The sequence below is a fragment of the Cygnus olor genome, chromosome 13 (assembly GCF_009769625.2).
Source record: "Cygnus olor isolate bCygOlo1 chromosome 13, bCygOlo1.pri.v2, whole genome shotgun sequence".
Lineage (NCBI taxonomy): Eukaryota > Metazoa > Chordata > Aves > Anseriformes > Anatidae > Cygnus > Cygnus olor.
Genome location: NC_049181.1, coordinates 1,438,642 through 1,456,180, shown reverse-complemented (window position 1 = coordinate 1,456,180; position 17,539 = coordinate 1,438,642). Strand labels below are relative to the sequence as shown.

The 17,539-nt window shown below is 48.1% G+C and overlaps 1 protein-coding gene across 2 annotated transcripts in view; it reads right to left on the bottom strand.

The window, feature by feature from the left end:
* The window catches only part of EDA (ectodysplasin A), a 73,399-nt gene that overhangs the window by 17,522 nt on the left and 38,338 nt on the right, over positions 1-17,539 (bottom strand). For both annotated transcript variants that reach the window (XM_040572487.1, XM_040572488.1), the window contains exon 2: positions 10,668-10,773. In XM_040572487.1, the coding sequence (XP_040428421.1) occupies positions 10,668-10,773 (106 nt within the window). The remainder of the gene's footprint in view (positions 1-10,667; positions 10,774-17,539) is intronic.

The following is a 17,539-nucleotide window of genomic DNA, read 5'->3' as shown; positions in this document are numbered from 1 at the left end:
CAGCAGCTGAGCATCCCAGGGCTCGAGTCCTGCCAACCCTCAGGTGACATTCGTCGACGAAGAATCCATTACATTCTTTGATATGTTGTCTCAATGGGCAAGATCAAAAAGCCCACTTAAAAGTGGACTGAAAAAGTCCACTAAAACTTAGTCATTTCATTTACAGAAGGGGTGTAATGATATTTACTTCATTCACATGGGTACGAGATATGCAAGGCTTTTCAAATATTTTTAAGTGCAGCGTTATTAATGCCAGACTATGGTGGAGTTGGGGAAAGAAGGATGTTAGCTCCCAAACACATGCTTAATCTAGAACATGTGGTTTTTGGGGAGGTTTGGAACCAATATGTTTTCAACATTTTCAGGAAATTTGGTCTAGCCAGATGAAAGCTTCTTGGACCCTACTGAAATATCAGTCAGTGATACAAATACTGAAACAAGATGAATTTTTCCCTTCTCCTAGAAAGAAAGTGCTTCTTCACCAATTCCAGAGAACAAGGCAGCAGCTCTTGAGGAGCAGCTCCTATTTGATATTATTACTTCAGAAAATACGATGAATTATAGATCTAGGAAAACGTCCCAGAAGTAAAACATATCATGCGCTACTCCGAATGTCTGGTATGCCTTGGCAGAGTGCTTTTTGGGGAGGTGGGATGAGGAAGGGCGGTCTCCTGCTAAGTGTGGAGGAAAGATGCTGTCAGCAGCCACAGGCAGAACGGCTGAATCCCAGCTAGGGATGGGGATGTCGCAGGTACAAGGCCTGTACTGATTTCAATACATCCAAATATACTGAGTATGCTGCACAACTGAGAGGGGAGCTTATTGTATGAAGTGGAGGGAAAATAAAAGGATGAAATTGTGCCGTTTGATGTATAAGCATGTAAGGCAGAGCCCTGGGCCATGCAGTTATTCTCAACCACCATTGTTGCCTCTCTCTCTGCTTTTGTTCCAATTTTGTTTTGAACTCTTCAAAATTCATGCATGGACACAGTCACCCTTCATTGTCTTTTTCTCGTTACTTCTTTGAGACACTCCACGATGGCCCCCCACAAAACAGCATCCTTCATCTAACGGCCTGCCACTCCACCTTCACTGCCTTTAACTGTATGAATTAGAACATTAAGCCCTAAGTTTCAGAAGTCCTTGCTTAAAAGACAGCGGTACCCTGTCTTATTCTGGAGTTATAGGCTGCCAAGTGCCCAAGGCTGGCTCGGCACCAACTCAGAGCTGACATGGTTTCTGATACCCCACCCCAGCGCTGAACTTAAGTGCCCAATGCTCAAAGCAGTTTCCTCAAGCCTGGGAGATCATGGGGATTTTGCAGCTCTTTGTGCTCTTTTGAGGCACTCCCTTGGCTACTTCGACTTTTAAGGCTATTCTTCATCTCCTTTAAGGACTTTTCCCATGTCTCCATATGTCTCCAGGGGAAGTATCCCACACTGAGGTCTCCCCTGACACTTCTGGGACTCTGCTGCTTGGCCAGAAGGGTCTGAGAAGACTTTGTGCACCAACACCAAAGGCTGAAGATCATTTCTCTTGTGGTAAATGAGGTATGAGAGTGGCTTTCTGCTACCTCACTGCTCTTCTCCTCCGAGCAATCTGTCAAAGGACGAGCCTACGTCCATGTGCTATCCAGATGATCGGATTCTGCTCCAGGAGCTCCATGGATCAGCAGCCTGCTCCCTCCCCATTCCTCTGATCCCCTGCACCAGACCCCAACGCAAGCCTATCGGTCTGAAAACAAATGGAGAAGGCACAGCTCATTCCAGCCCTGTCTCTCGAGTCCCTGGAGCGACACTAGATGCCAGAGAGCCACAATCCCTCTGCCTCAGACAGCTTCAGACCATGAGACATCTCATCACGTAACAGGTTTTTTGTTGTTGCTGCCATTGTTTTTTTCTCCTGCCAATACTTCAGAGAGATTTCTGCCTGGTTTGATGATTAAGAAACAGGGCTCTTCACAATGGGGAATAACTCGGTCAAGTTCATAAGGAATGTGAGGACAGTTAATGCAGAAATACGGAGATACTGGCTAATAAAGCCAGTCAGTGGTGTAATTTATATTGGTCTTTTATCATATTAAAGGGAAAAAATCTTTAGTTACAGCAGTTCAAGATGGTCTAACTGAAGTGGGAGCACAAGGGACAGACCTAAGAGAGCATCAGGCAAAAACCTGCTTCACTTGCCCAGATAAAGGCACCCTGTTGAGCAGCCAGACACCCTCTGCACCAGTTGGACGGGGGAGAAAGAGTAGGATGAACGTAATTGTGCTCATGCATCGAGAGGATCTGGCGACCTCCCGGGGTCTGCTTCATCCCACGTCCTCCACAGCCTCAGCTCTGCTTCTCCAGCGCTCTGCTGACAACCGCTGCTCGCTGCTTGCTGCAGCAAAGCTCCGGTATCCTTACTCACTGCAGCAGCGGCTTCGGTTGCTTTACCTGGCAAAGAACGACCAGCTGATTTATCTCCTCTATTCCACCCAGTCAGGCTCGGGGCACAGCCTGCGACGCTGCTCCAGGGGGACACGCACGGGCTGACGCACGACAGCTCCATGGACAGCACCGGGCTCTGTCCTCCCTCTTCTGGCCATGGTGAACCACTGAACAGTTTGAGATAGCCCTTGAATCCGCAACACAAGAATAGCTGAAAGTCAAATGTTTCATTATACCGAAGGTTCTCATGTTCATTATTGTGCTTGAAAAAAATGAAAAATTTCAGCAAACTGAAATGAAATCCCTCAATCTTCAATCTGAGGCGAGAGAAGCCCCAGAAGAGAAGCCCCAGGGATGGCTGGCAAGAGCTGAGGTGGCACTGCGCTCCACCCTTGCACGTGTGTATATATGTGTTACTTAGATGAGGCAAGACCTCAGGACAGCCTACTGATAACGCGAAGGGTTGCCTTCTCTTTTTTTAAATCCAGTCTCCACTGACTAGGTGCAAGCACATTGCAGTGCAAATGTGTTCATGAACAAAGACAAAATCCTGCTCCCAATTAACTCCAGAGCCACTGTTGCTGGCAAAGTAACATTGCACTGACTTCTCAAAAAAAAAAAAAAAAAAAAAAATCAAACATAAATCTCCGCCCTTCTTAGCTCCGTTCCCACATAATCAGTCCCAGCCAAGTTCCTGGGGTTCACACCAGAACCTGTGGCCATCATATTTCATTTTCTGCACTCTCACTGGCTATGAAAGAAGAATATGATGTGCCTTTTGTTTTCCTTCAGGCACTTAGGTTGGATTCCAAAAGCTAGATCTTTACAGCAGAGCTGACAAACAACATTACTATTTCTATTTCAAGTATCTAAAGGCTTTTTCTTGTCTTGCTGGCTGCACCCACAAGGCTTATTTTCTATACAGCACTGCACCCTATTGCTTACTTTATCAATACCGCATATTTGAATTCAACAATTTAAAGCGTAGTATTACAGCTGTGTTTTTATTTTGTTTGTTTTATTCGGTTGTTGCTTAACACAAAACATTCTGACATTTTAAGTCATATCCCACTAAGATAAACAACTAACATATGTCATGAATTCCAGTAGAAATGATTCCCAAGTGGCGCTGCAGCAAGGTTTTAACCTAGCATATTAAAGACTCTCCGAAATTGTTTGCTGGAGATTTTAAACGCATGCCTTCCCGCTACAGCCATCCATAAGGAATCAAGGGCAGGTGTGAGGAAATCTACTCAGATATCTCATCTCTGCACAAGCTGACATGTTTTTCTTCCTGCTGCATGTAATTCTGGCTAATTGGATTGCAAACCTCTGCAGCATTGAACAGCTGCCTGCAATCTGATGGTTTAATTACGCCGAATAGCATGGGATCTATATCTAAAGATAAACGTGCACTTAGAGTCGTATGAATCTGAAAAGCAGCCTTAAAGAAATCCAAGGGACAGAGACCGCTCTTTGGGAAGCCCACGCCTTTTGCGTGGCCTCGTCCTTACAGCCGCTGTGACACAGAGAACTGCTGCTTGGCTCAGCCAACCCTCGAGTTTACCCATTTGCATCATTGCAAATAGATCAACGTACTTAACCGAATCCTGCTCGTGTTAACGAGATCGGTTATGAATCCAACAATGTTGCTATACATCATGGCTAACAAAGCCCTAATGAAAACAGGGAATTATCATGCCTCATTCACAACTTTTTCCCCAAAGAGCTTCTCGGTGGTGGTGTTCTTTAGCTTTGTGCAACAGTACTTTTCTCTTTTTTTTTATGGTTAATGTATCTGGTCTACTGTAACTGAGCGGAGTTTTATTGAGCGCCCAGACAGGCCACAACTGAAGACAACTTCACAATTCCCGTCACCAGAGCAGCAGCTCTGCGTTTGGCCGTTCGGTCCCGCCCTTGCCACCACGGACAGAAAATAGGGTTATTCTGCCCAGGATCTGCCCAAGGCAGATACCCTGGAATTGCTGCAGCAGGACGCTGAGCCTGAACTCCAAGCCCTGGCCGCTTGGGAAGGTCTGCACGCTCCGACTCAGCACCAGTCACCCAGCTTTTGTGTCAGAGCTGATCGGCGACCAGATGCACTCGGAGCATGTGCTGAGCAAACTTGTGTCTGCCTCCAAAGTACTTGTGGATGTGGCCAGCGAGCCGGTTTATTCACAGAAATCAAAGCTCAGCTGCAAATACTTCAGTAAGACAGACAATAGAGCCTCTCTCATACTGTGGGAAAGAAATCACCAGCTACTAGTCTCGTCGAGCATTTATAATGCCTGGTACAGGGCATCCACGGTCCAGATGCACACACAGCAGAGATGTGATCACATTCCTGCCTTGCTGGAACATCTGTTCTCGTCTCATTAGTCCGCACCATGTTTTGTAACAGGAGAAACTCAGATTCTTAAGAAGTCAGCATCTGACCAGAGGCATTATGAAAAGCCCCAATTCCACAAGTGGAATTCATATGGAATCACCAGTCACTTCTAATGATGTTGGACCCTGCTCAACACGGAGTTTTAAAAGAAGTTGAAAAGTTTAGTTCGAGTCTCAGCAAAGCTTGCTGCAGCAGCACACAACATTGGGTTAGGCGCTAAGGATCCATCAGGACAAGGCTGAATCAGCAAAAGTATCTGAAAACGCAATCCAGGTGGAATTCTGACCAGAGGAGTCCTTCTCGAGCCTTCCAAGCATCCTCAGCATCCCCTCATCTTTCCATGGCAATCCACCCACCTCATCCAAAGCAGGCAAGAGAGAAATGGGGAGGTGCCAGAGAAGGACAAACACACCCCAAGGAAGCTCTATGAACGGAACTAATCAACCCATCACGTCTTTACGAATGTTAAGAGTAAGGAAGCAGGCCTTCTTTTGGAACAAGCCAGGTCAGAAGTGGAAGGGAAGGCTGTTGGGGTAGCTACATACCAGCAGAGTTCAAGGAAGAAATCCGGACTCCATCAGCACCTACCACATCATGCTTCTGCATGCGACAGCCTACGGTTTCCCAAGACAGGCTTCAGACTGTTAACAGACACTGCAGCGAATTTGGCTTCAAAGTAGTTTCAGTATTAAAGAAATTAATTTGGAGTGGTTTGAGCCAAGGATAAGCTGAAAACATTTCAGCTGTCTAAAAATACACTCTTTTACAAGTTACACCTGGAGCAAGAAGACCCCCTTGAATATAATTTTCCCGTTTATTTTCACTTGTTTCCAGAAATGACTTGGCATTAATCTGTCACTAGCATAAGAGAGCTGTAAACCATGACCTGAACTTCATTCTGAATTTTCAGACAGTTGTTAAGCTTCTCTGGATCCGTCTCTGTGGAAACAGTGGTTAGAAACAAGCACAGACACAAGACCAGGGTCTAAAATTAGTTTCCTATGTTTTTATCAATGTGTCCTCATGGACGAAAAGTGCCCAAGGTAAAGGACCGTATACAAATAGCCCACCTTATTATAATAAACCTAGGTGTATCACGTAGGTAAGGATCTGTAAATGAGCTGTGGTCTTAGTTTTAGCCATACTCATAAAAAATACTGGCAGTGATGTCATGGTCCTTGTACATGAAAGAAAAATCTATTACAGCATATCTTAATTCCTCCCTTCCGCCATTTTGGGGGTAATCACAGAGAAATTCTGGGGGGAAAAATCAGAGAAGAGTGAGTATTTTCTGGTGAGCCTTTCCTTGGGACTGTCTCCTCCGCTCCAGTATCCAGGAAATGTTCTTTATTTATTGAGTGCTCATCACCATGGTTTCTGAGCACAATAAGGCTCTATCGCCCTTAATACATCTGCGTTTCTGAGAATTCCTGGACTTTGGGGAATTGCACGGGGCCGACACAAAGGAACCGATTGTTCTGGGCTCTGGAGTCGGAGGGATGTATCTTCCCTTTCCAAAGGAGAGGAAGCGAGCAGGAAAAGTCGCTATTGTGATCCGTACAAAAAAAGCCCGGCTGCACCGCCAGCGCGACCCCGCAGGAGGGGACGTGGGGACGGGGCAGGTGCCTGTCCCTGCGGGGCGGGGGGCTCGGGGCCAGCTACCTGCCACCAAAGCCCCGCTGGCACCCAGGGGAGCCCCAGCGCGCTGTTCCCCCAGCGCCAGGTAAAAGCGGGGCTCTTCTCGAGCTGCTGCCATCCCGGTGAAGGGAACTGAATTTTCGTTTCAGCAGAAACCATTCACAGCACTAAAAGCAGTGGGTTCTCATCAAGGACTTTCCTCAGCAGTAAGGACTGCCAAAGTAGTAGGAACCAAATTGTTGTCAGCTTAAGGACAGCCATCTGCTCAGCCTCTTTCCAGCTGCCATGCTCCAAATCAAAGAATGGATAACAATCATTTATGTTTCTCACCAAGCTCAATATGAAAAAACCTAGGAAGGGAGAAAAAAAAAACCAACAAAAAAACCAACCCCAAACCAAGAAGCAAAAACCAAACAAACCAGGAAAGCGGCACTGCAGGGATCTAACTGGGAACAGAGATGAAAGTAGGAGAAAAAGAAACTAGTTTTTTTAAAACAATGTTTTTTAAAGAGTCCTATTGACATCTGCTTTGTAAATGTTCTGTCATTATTTATAACCTCAAGAGCACGGAATTGTCTCTGTAGTTACAACCATGCTACTCCCATATTTTGGCTTTGTTAGCAAAGAGCCAGCAGCATTTTTACTGTTGCTCTGGGAATAGAGATCTAACATTTCATACACAGTTTATTTAAAAGTAGACTAATTTAACATTCTTGATGGTTCCTTTTAGCACAACTGTTGCTAATTACCAGCTCCAGAATGATTTGTTAATCTGGGAGCTACAGCGGTTCCACAGCAGCGTAAATACACCGAGACAAAAAGGAAGGAGGGCAAAAAGAGGAAAATAAGAGAGAGACATCGGAGAGGGTCAAGTTTTAGTGAACTAGGACAAATGAAGCGGCAGGTGGAGCCGGTAACGCGGAGCGCCATGAACTGGAGCTGTAAAGAAGATAACCCTGCGCCTTGAGAAGTCGAAAGAAATTGGTGCAGCTTTTAAAGCTGTGCAAACGTTGGTTTTGGAGGCATGTAGAGGAAGCTGGCTTGAAACACGATCTGCGCTCCTCGGGGCTGGGGCAGGCACCAGCCTCCCGTTAATGCCGCTGGCCCCTGGCGAAGCAACCCGCGGCACGGCGCGGCACGGCACGGCACGGCTGGCGGCCGGCAAAGGGCGAGCAGGAGCGGGGCGAGCCGCGGGGCCGGGCACGAGGAGCCTCCTGCTCCTCCCAGGACACGACCCCGGCTTTGTTCAGGCGGTTCCAGGGCACCGCGCGCGGAGGGGCGCAAACAAAAAATTAAGCAAACACGCTCATAAAACATGACAAGGGAGCAGTCCGCCGAGGAGGAGCCCTCGAAGCACTCAAGTCATGTTTGTCAGTGGCGGGGCGGAATTGATGGCCTTGCCCTGCTGCACACAGCTTTTTGCGGGGTTTTTCAGAAAGCAGCAGAGGCAGCACACCGGGCTCACCGCCGGCGGCCTCCAGCACCCCAACCTCCCACCCTGCAAAGGGGGACGGGACCAGTCCGACCCCTCCTCAAAACACCTTTCTCGCTGCCAAAGCTCATTTTCCGAAAAGAAACCGAACTTTTAGGAAAAGAACCAAATTATCTTTGACATCTATACACCATCTAGCCCATCACTTTGTTGGTACCGGTGGGAAAAGCTGGTGAGGACCCCAGCAGCCACGAAGCGAGGCCTCGCAGCCTCCCTGCAGCCACGGCTTCTCACACTTCGCATCGCCCCAGCCTTTCGCTGCATGTGTGAAGGGACTTGAAAGTTGGTAAAATTAATTCCAGACAAATATTAGTGAGGCCCCAAGTGGAAGGCACATCTCCTTCCTTCTGGGAAGTTACAGTGCATCCACTTTTATCTTTGGGAGGCTCTTTGCAGATCAAAGATTTGATCAGCTTTTCCTTTGTAAAACTCATGAAGCGAGCGGTGTTATCAATACCGTAACAATCATTTATTTGTGTGTGTGCGTGTGTATATATTAATGATTCATTTTCCTCCTCTGAAAAACAGATTCCTGCACGCAAACCTAAAACAAACCCCAAGAGTCACACAGGGAAGAGAGCTCTGTTGTTCGTTTACTGATTTTATGGTTGTTACAAGAACAATCCCTACCCTGACAGCTTACACTTGTTAAATGCCTCCCTACCTCATAAAACGGAGATGGCCAAACACTAAGCAATCGCCTGCCAGCACAGCCCATCCTGCTCACGTCAGCAGGAAAACAACCTGTCGCTGTGGCACTTCTGCCCATCCCCGTTACCTTACACGGCCAAAAAACAACTTATAAAAAACCACATAATCGGTGGAACCGTGCTAGATTGCCGGAATGATCCAGCCCTGGTGCATTCAGGGAACATCAAGTGAATGTGGGACAGGCGCGGAGGCTGCCGAGGCGTTACAAAGGCAGCGCACGCTTTCACTTAGGCACGACACGGACAAGAAAAGCCCCCGTTGGTCCACCGGCTTTCAGCAGCTACTTCTCACAGCACAACGACTCTCTGCACATCTGTCATAGCCAGTACTCAGACAGCCTAACGGACTAGGCTAATTCCACCAGACATCTGCCGGCAGCACTAAATTTACACGGTTCCCGTAGAGTGGAATCTTGCTACTTGCACAAGCGCCTCGCGAAGATACTGGAATAGATTTCGAGGAGTCAGTGCAAAAGGCTCCGGATCCTCCCCGAGCCATCTGAGCATCAGGCCGACACCGACGCTGAGGATGCTGGACCACACTGAGCTGGAATCACTCAGTGAGTCTGTACCAAATGCATCATACTTGTCAGCGTTTCGGGGAGGAGGAATCCTGGGAGTTTCATGAAGCTATTTCTTGGAGCGGAGCCACCGCAAAACGTTTTCCACCGCGAAACTGCGAGGGGAGGATGGGAAGCTCACCGAGCCTGGAAGCCGAGGGGGAAAACTAACAAGAGCTGAGAAGTTTATAAACGCCGTCAGGACTTGACAAGCTTAGCAGGCACCAAGCCACGCACAGACCACTCCTTAATTACTTCTTGCTCTACTTCACGCAAGGCAGGCTCGCTGCTCGCTGTCGGACAGTGCCAAGGCAGATCTGAGCGCAGCCGCGGCGCGCGCACGTTTCTTCTGCTGCTTGGCAGACCCCGTCCGACGGGGGCAGCGTGATCTGGCTGCTGGGCCGACTGTCGGTAAGCCGTGGTTGTTCTAAATCTGCTCTAAGGCACCTCTTAGTCCAATTTCTGTCCTGTTTCACAAAGCAGCTCCTGATGCTGGGGACAGGATATCAGCAGTAGCAGCATTTTTGCTGAAAGACATGGTCGAGTGCAGGAATGGTCGACATCAGGAATGGGCCCCACCTCCCAGAGCCTTCCAGATTGAAGATTAAAACACTTCAAAAAAAAAAAAAAAAAAGAAAAGAAAAGCCCATCCCATCAAGGAGCAGGTGATGGGATGGTCCTTGCAGAGGAGGCGCCGTCAGACACCACCTCCAAACCCAACCAGAAGGTCCAAAACAACGTGACCACGAGAAAAGTGCTTCGGCGTCCCAGCGTAACGCCGCTGGGGGACGAGGCTCTCACTGAGGGATGGTGATGGCGTAAGGGATGTCCTGCTGACCACGAGGACAGGCAGTGCCACCGCACCAGAGAGGTCTCTGGCCATCAGCCAGCGCCAAGGCCTCCGAGGAAGCCCTGGCACCCCTGTGGTTGGAATCACTGATCCTTGCTTTCGTATTTATCAAACCACAGATAAATAATTTTACTTTGCGGGTGCTGAACCTCTGCTGTGAGGCCCCATTAGAGCAGTTAGCATTTTGTGATGCAGATGTTCACAGCTGTTTTTTAGACTGTGAATAGCTACTTGAGGATTTTAAGCTAAGACAGATGAATAGAGCAACAAATACAGGTGTACAAGCACAAATTACTACCTTGAATGAGCACAGAGCCTCACTATTAGAGAAGAAGAGCTAACGACAAGAGTACAGAGTAGCATCAATTTGTGCAAACTCACTGGAGCTCCGGTTGTAGAAAAAAGGACTGCTGGAACTAATAATCTTGAAGGCAATCAAAATTATATAGAGACTATTATAAGCCACAGATGACACTTTTTTTTTCCCCCCCTACGTACAGAACTCTGCATATAACCGCGATCAGAAAAAAGGTCGGCCTTGTGCTTACGGGTGCAAAAGCGCCACGCGCGGCAGCAAGGAACGAAGTGACACTCACCATCTGGCCCCTCGCTGCCTTTACTCCTTTTATTTCGCCGGACACGTCTACCTTCTTCTCCAACGTGCAGCTTTTCTTCGGGGTGAAAGAAGTTCAGCAAGGCCAGCTGGAAGAAGAAGGACACGGTTAAGCATCGTGGCAGCGGATGGCCCCGACACCAGGCCTCTGCCAAGCCCAGCAGCAGCAGGATGGACGCGTGGCAGCAGCGTACGGACGCCTGGCCCATCCCAACCGGGCGGCTGAGCTGCACCAGAAAAGTCATTTCTATCACCCTCCGGTTTGACACCCCAACAAAAACCACCTTGGTGCCCGCAGCCAGCTGCCGCTGACACGCAGATCATGGAAGATGAAGCTGGAGATCAGCAAAAGCCCCAAACGCTGATGCAATCGTTGCTAATTATCCTCTGTAAAACTTGCTCAATCCTGGAGCTCTTTCACCAGTATTACTCACTGCCAGTAAGTTTTTCTCTCTCAAGCCCTCTTCTGTAAGCCTCATTAGCTACTGAGATTCAAAGGTCTTCAGGGACCTTTAAATCCAATTCAGTATACCACATAATTAACACTTTAAACCTAGAGCAAGTACATCGTTATAACACGATTTTTGCCAAGAGGCAAAAATTTTATGTAGCGACCTCCTATTCATGAAAAATAGTCGCTGCATTAAAAACTCTTTGACAGTTATTAAACACACACCCCAACCCCGAAACTTGGGTTTCGGCTCAGAAACCTCCCCAGCCCTCCCAGCTACGCCAACAGCCAGGCGGCTCATCGCCCGGGGCACTTCCCCAGGTATTTCCACTCCATAAAATCAGAGATTTCACACCAAATGAAGGTGGGAGGAGCCGAACGCTCCATTCTGCCTGTTGCTGCACCCGCCAGGAACCCGGGCAGCTTCATCAGGATGGGGTTTTCTTTTTTATGCTGAATAAACTCGATCGCAGGTATTTGATTCACAAATACCTACCCAGACCAAATGCATGCACGCCCTCCTACCTAAGGGAAGAATGAACGGGCTTCCAAAAGCAGCTCCAAAGGTTATCAACCCCGTTACTGCCCTGAGAACAAAACCCTCGGCATCAAAAGCATCCCTTAAATAGCAGAGGAGAATAAACTCCTTTCATGGACCACCAGTTAAAAGACTGGCTTGTTAAGCGGCAGGTCATAAAAGTCCCTGCTAAAATCATTAAAGGCCTCCCTGCTCCTGACGTGGGCCCAGCCCTTTCCCTCCCCTTCGCTCGCACACAGCCCGCGAGCAGCAGAGGGCTGCAGGACGGGGCCGGATCCTGCCCCGGCAGGAGGTGGGCTCAGCAAACCGCTGGCTGCTTGGGCCGTGCCTTGCACCACCCGTCTCTTAGCTGGGTCTGCAACAGCTGAAGAGGGAAAAGCAGAGCTGTCGGCAGGTGGGAATCCACAAGCATTAGCTTTCCTGAAGGAAAACCATAAAACCCATTTAAAATTGTCATTGCCCCCCCCTCCTTTCTCCTTGGTTGTGGACGCGTTACCTCCAGGCAGCGGCACACAGAAGAGGTCTGAAGGACAAAGGGGAGAACCGGGTGAACTTACCGGGTCAGTACGTTGGCACCGGTAGAGCTGCGGATGCAGCTGATGCTGGCGTTACGGCCCCTAAGCCCCAACTCAAAACCTCCTGCACTTTAAATTCCTGCCTTCGCAGCACGTGTTTCTACTTATTTTCGCAGCTGGCAGGTTGGGGACGGGCAGGATCTGGCCCCCAGCCGCCAGCAGAGGCACTGAAAGGCCGCTCGGGCAGCCGGGCTGATGCATGGGGGGCTGCAAGCCCTTTGCATGGGCGCTGCAGCTAGTGAAAAGCTCCCAAAAGAGGGGCTTCTTAGCAAAGTGGAGAAAACAGAGAGCAGAGCAAAGCCCCTCCAGCCACAGAGCCCAGAGAACAGCGCACCAGCCCAGAGAAAGAGCTGGCATCCGCCTCCCGTGCGAGGGACAGCAGAAATCCTGATGCGCCTCCCCAGCCCAGCGGCTCCAAGCGAGCCGGAGTGCTGTAAAACTAATTGAAGCAACAAATTACTTTGCAGGTCAGGTTAAAAGGCCAACGAATTCATCGGCGCCGCTTCTGAATGCCACGGCTTCCTGGCTATCTGGTTTGAGCTCTGGGGAGCACCAAGAAATAAAAGCACTGAAATGTTAAGTGCAGCCTCGCGGCACGCGGGGACGTGCAGCCTCGCGCCCAGAAACCCTGCAAGCGAGTGGCACAGCTGCTCCCAGAGCTAAGGCTAAATGTGACATCCCTCATCCGAAGGAGGTTTTGTAATGGCACGGCACTAATTGTTTCAACACAAACATGTTTCATTTCCGTGCTATTATGAACACAATCTTAGTACGACATCCAGAATTTTGAAACGCTGCAGCATCAAATTAAGCTCGCCCAGCACCCGGCTGTGCCTGCAGAGCTCACCTCCGCGGCTGGGGAGCCCAAAGGGCTCCAACCAAACTTTGCTGAAGCCTATTAGCTCTTTAGACTTGCATTAATTCAACACCCAACAGGGGACACGGAGGGCTGCAGACTTTTCAGGGTTCCCCCGATCTCCATAGCTCTGTATTGTCACATAAATTATTGATAAATATAGCAGGGCCATTTTTATAGAGATTTTTTTTCCTGCCAGGTATAAGCAGGCTTCTCATACGCCACTCTCTCATGCTTTAAAGAAACAAAGCTTTCAGCATGCTTGGAATAATCTAGATAAGAGTTTCACCTGAAAAAAAAAAAAATCGTAAGAACTTGGAATGGACGAAATGCCTTGATTTTTCATTCTGATTGAGGGGTTTGTTTTCCAGTGAAGCAAAATTTCTGAAAAGACCGGAAAGCTTTTCACAATCTGGGCAAAGCCATTTAATTTTAATCTCAGAAGGAGAAACACAAGAGACTGACACAATATGTTTATTTCCCAGTACAGTTCACCAAGACACGCTTCCACTCACCAAATTCTAACACCATAGCTCAAGCACAGCGTTACTTTCAACGTGAAATCTTAGATTAAAAAAATAAAATAATAATAAAAAAATAAAAAAAAAAACAAACACCAAAAATTCAAATATTCAGTGAATAAAGTGCAAAACCCAAATGGTGCCCACCAAGCAGTGGGAACCAGCCGCGGCACCTAGCCTGGCCGTCCTCCTCCTCCCAGCACGGAGGTGCCATCAGCACCATCCTACCCTCTGCTGCCGCTTCCCCAGAACCGGAGCTGGACAGCATCACTGCACAGAGGGACACCTTCCTCTGCAGCGACGTGGGGTGGTCTTTGGGGTCTCCTTACCATGTCTGCCTCACCCCGAGCCCCTCTGCATCCCCTCCTGTCCTTGGAAGAGGCTCTTCCACGCCGGTTGTGGGCACGGTGCACAAAGCTCTTCTTTTTGCCCGAGGAAACCTTTCTGAGCATATTTTTGTTCTTTAAATAAGGATTGTTCAAAGCCTCACCTGCTTCTCTGTTCTCATTCAGGTTTCACTCAGTGAACATTTATCGGTACCGAGTCAGAAAAATACCAAGTGTTGGCTAGAAGTAGATCTAACCATTAAACTCTGTCTTTCTAATCAGACCAAGTCAAAAAGATAAATGACAGCGAGGCAAATGAATAAACCATTTACTTAGACAAATAATAGAACTAGCTTAAGACGGCGATTGTGACCACACCAGCCCTGAGCACACACCGTCTGAGAACGATTCTAGTGAAAGTACGCTTTTTTGGAGGAGCAACCACCAGTCCTCCATCCTCAGGCTGTTAGTACGACGACATACAGAGGAGTTTGTCCTGGGGACTCCTTCTGCGATGCTCAGTAACGCAAACAATGGCATCAAATCTCCCCGCCGCTCGCTGCTCTCGGGCTGCAGCTGGGGATGCTCCGCAGCTGGGCCAGCCCACGGCCCTCAGGCCCCCACGGGTGGGAGTCACATTTGGTCCCCACGCAGCTGCACCGCGCCGAGGAGCCAGAGACGCTCTTTCCCTTCGCCACCCCGGAGGTCTGATTAACAGAGCAACTCGCGGCTCTTGGCCTCTGCAGCTTTCGGCCTGGAGGCGAGGTTGCATGTTGTCACGCCTCGAAGTGAATTAACCTCATCTACTCTCCCGCTGTTGTGCGCGTCCACAGCACGAGAGAGGCTTTGCGCAGCACAGCCAGCAGATGTTTGCCACCCATCTCGCGAAATGCAGTACAGCCAGGCGGACGGATGCGGAAGGAGAAATTATCTCCAGCGAAACGGTCTCTAGGACAGCACTACAACACAGATGTTGCTGAATATAACCCTTCACGTGTCTAACCAACGTGACGAGCAACCAGGACGGTGTCTGTGGGCTCCCCTCCTTGGGGAGCAGAGGAGCGGGGTGGAGAAACGCCGTTTTATCCCGCGCAGTTATGCAATGGGCACCTAGAAGTCTGGAACAATCACTGTTTCCCTCCCCGCGTCAATCTGAAGTCCTCAAATTACCCTCATTTGAGAAACACCATGTAAACCCATTAGGACTTGCTGCGTTTAATCAAGAAGATCGCTGTAGGATGCTAAAAGGTCAAAAAGCGAAGAGAGGAAAAACCCTGGGGGAAAACATACCTCAAAATAACCTGCGAAACAATAGTGAAAGCATGCCTTACCAGAATGAATCAGATATACCTTGGTTTCTGTCAGCAAAATAAAGAAAAACAAAGACATGCACACAAAAGCACTGGTTTGCTCTGCAGCAACATGCAGAACCCTCTCTGGAAATGCTGAACAAGAATAATCTGGAATGTCAAGAGAATACAATAGGAATTACCAGAGTAATGTAGCCTGCAGTCACCGAGAAGTGAGCTTGCTTTGTAAGGAAGGACGTTCCTCACTCTGCATAAGTAGGAATAAAGACACTTTATTTTATACATATATATATGTATATAAATACATACATGTATATATATGTAGAGATACCATGAAATAGGAAGCTTTCTTCAGGATATGAAGCTCAGATGTACCATGGAGTTATGGCTGAATATACAAATTACAGGTAATAATAATATTTAAAAAAAAAATAATGCTGAGATGCTAAATTAATTGATAAGATTTGCATACTTAATTGCACCTCTCTGCAAATACCTTGAAATACACAGCCCTCAGAAACACCTGGTAGAGGAACGAGGACCCACCAGACACCAATGGAACATGTTTCAAACGGTCTAACGGCTTGGAAATGATGAAATATAACTTTGGTGTTGGTGTGGCATGGCTGGAAAGCAGCCGAAAGGTGAGGTTATGGGTCGACAGGAGCACTTTAAAGGAACCAAAAAAAAGCATTACAGAACAGTTGCTCTGGGTTGGCTCTGCAGCGAAAAGCACATTCTTGAGAAATGTTTCAGAGTATATGCATTACTTTAAAAAACACCAACAAAAGACTCATCTGCATGCTGCATTACCAAGTTTGCTTCCAACTAATAACGGGAGAGCGAGACCAGCCAGCTTTAGATCTAATCAAAAACCTCATGCTCTCCTACAGCACATTAGCTTAAAGCACCAGCAAGAAAGAATGAATTTGTCCTCTTACATGATTGTTTAATGGTGCTGTTAAAATCAAATTCCCTCATTCATTTGTAATTTTGGATATCGTTAGTGTGAGGAGACTAATAAGCAAACTAAACTCTTCAGAGACATTCTTTGCAAGCAATGCTGTTGTTTTTCTGGCGCTCTGAAGTTCAGCAGTCGGAGGTTGTGGTTCGAATAACAGCTACTTGAATATCAGCCCCATTGTCCTACATCAGAAATCTGCCTGTGGTAACACGTGGTGTAAAATACTAAGTAGATTATTTACGTTCAAACAGGCTAGAAAGAAGTTTTGGGGGTAGCTTTGTTTTACCGAAAAAGCCATTCAACATATTTCCAGCCTCGCTTTTGTCATCATTCCTTTTTCTCACAAAAATGCAAGAAGTGAAAGAGTAAACAATTCACATTTCAACATGACAAAACACGACAAAAATTTATACATCTTGCTGGCGAGACAAGCCGCAGCTCTGGGTGCAAAGCTGCTGTAACGCGATCTATACCGTGAGCCAGAGCGTGGGGAGAGCAGCGACACTGCCCCAAGCCACAGCCCTCATCGCCCATCTGCCTCCTCCACATCTTGTGCTTTCAGCCCCGCTCAGCTACTCGGATCCTTCCTTTCCAGGGGATCTGAGCCGGGCTGTCCTCCGAAATCCCTCCGCTGGCTTTCCTTCTGCGTGAAGGCTCATGTATCATCCCCTCCTTCCAGCTCGCCCATAACTCTTCTCGCCCCTATTGCTTCATCTCTCTCATCGCTCCCCGTCAGCCTTCCTCCCCTTCGCTCCCAATGCCAGCCGGATCGCGCATCTTGCCAGCTATTCACACTGCAGCCCGAGGTCCCAGAGGCACAAAACATCAGCTTTGAATTGATAGAAAAAAAAAAAGGCAAAGAAAAACACAATTCCCCCTCATTCTAATCTGCACGTAAGCATCCTCGCTGAGGCTTTTAGACTCGACAGTGAACTTTAAAAGGTTTTGCCCCCCAAAGCTATGAGGCAAAGGAATTCTATAATCTCCATTTCCTACCCAGGGGATAAATGCTCAAGGAATGCTGCTGAGCTCACCCAAAACAACAAGGGCCGTTTGTGCTGACACAGGGACTGAGCATTGCTTCTGGGCTGGATACGGGCACGGCCACGGCCTTTACCGTGTTGCCATCACATCTCAGGAGCTGGTTTGAGGCGCTTCCTCTCGATCTGCTGAGCATTTCTGTCCTTAGGTTGGTTGAAAAGCCGTTCAGAAGAGGACTGCGCAATCACGGTTTTTAAATACGAGCCCAGTGAGTCATGCTCTTGGGTCTTCTAGGCACTGTGGTAATATAAAGTTATTAGACAACAATAAAAG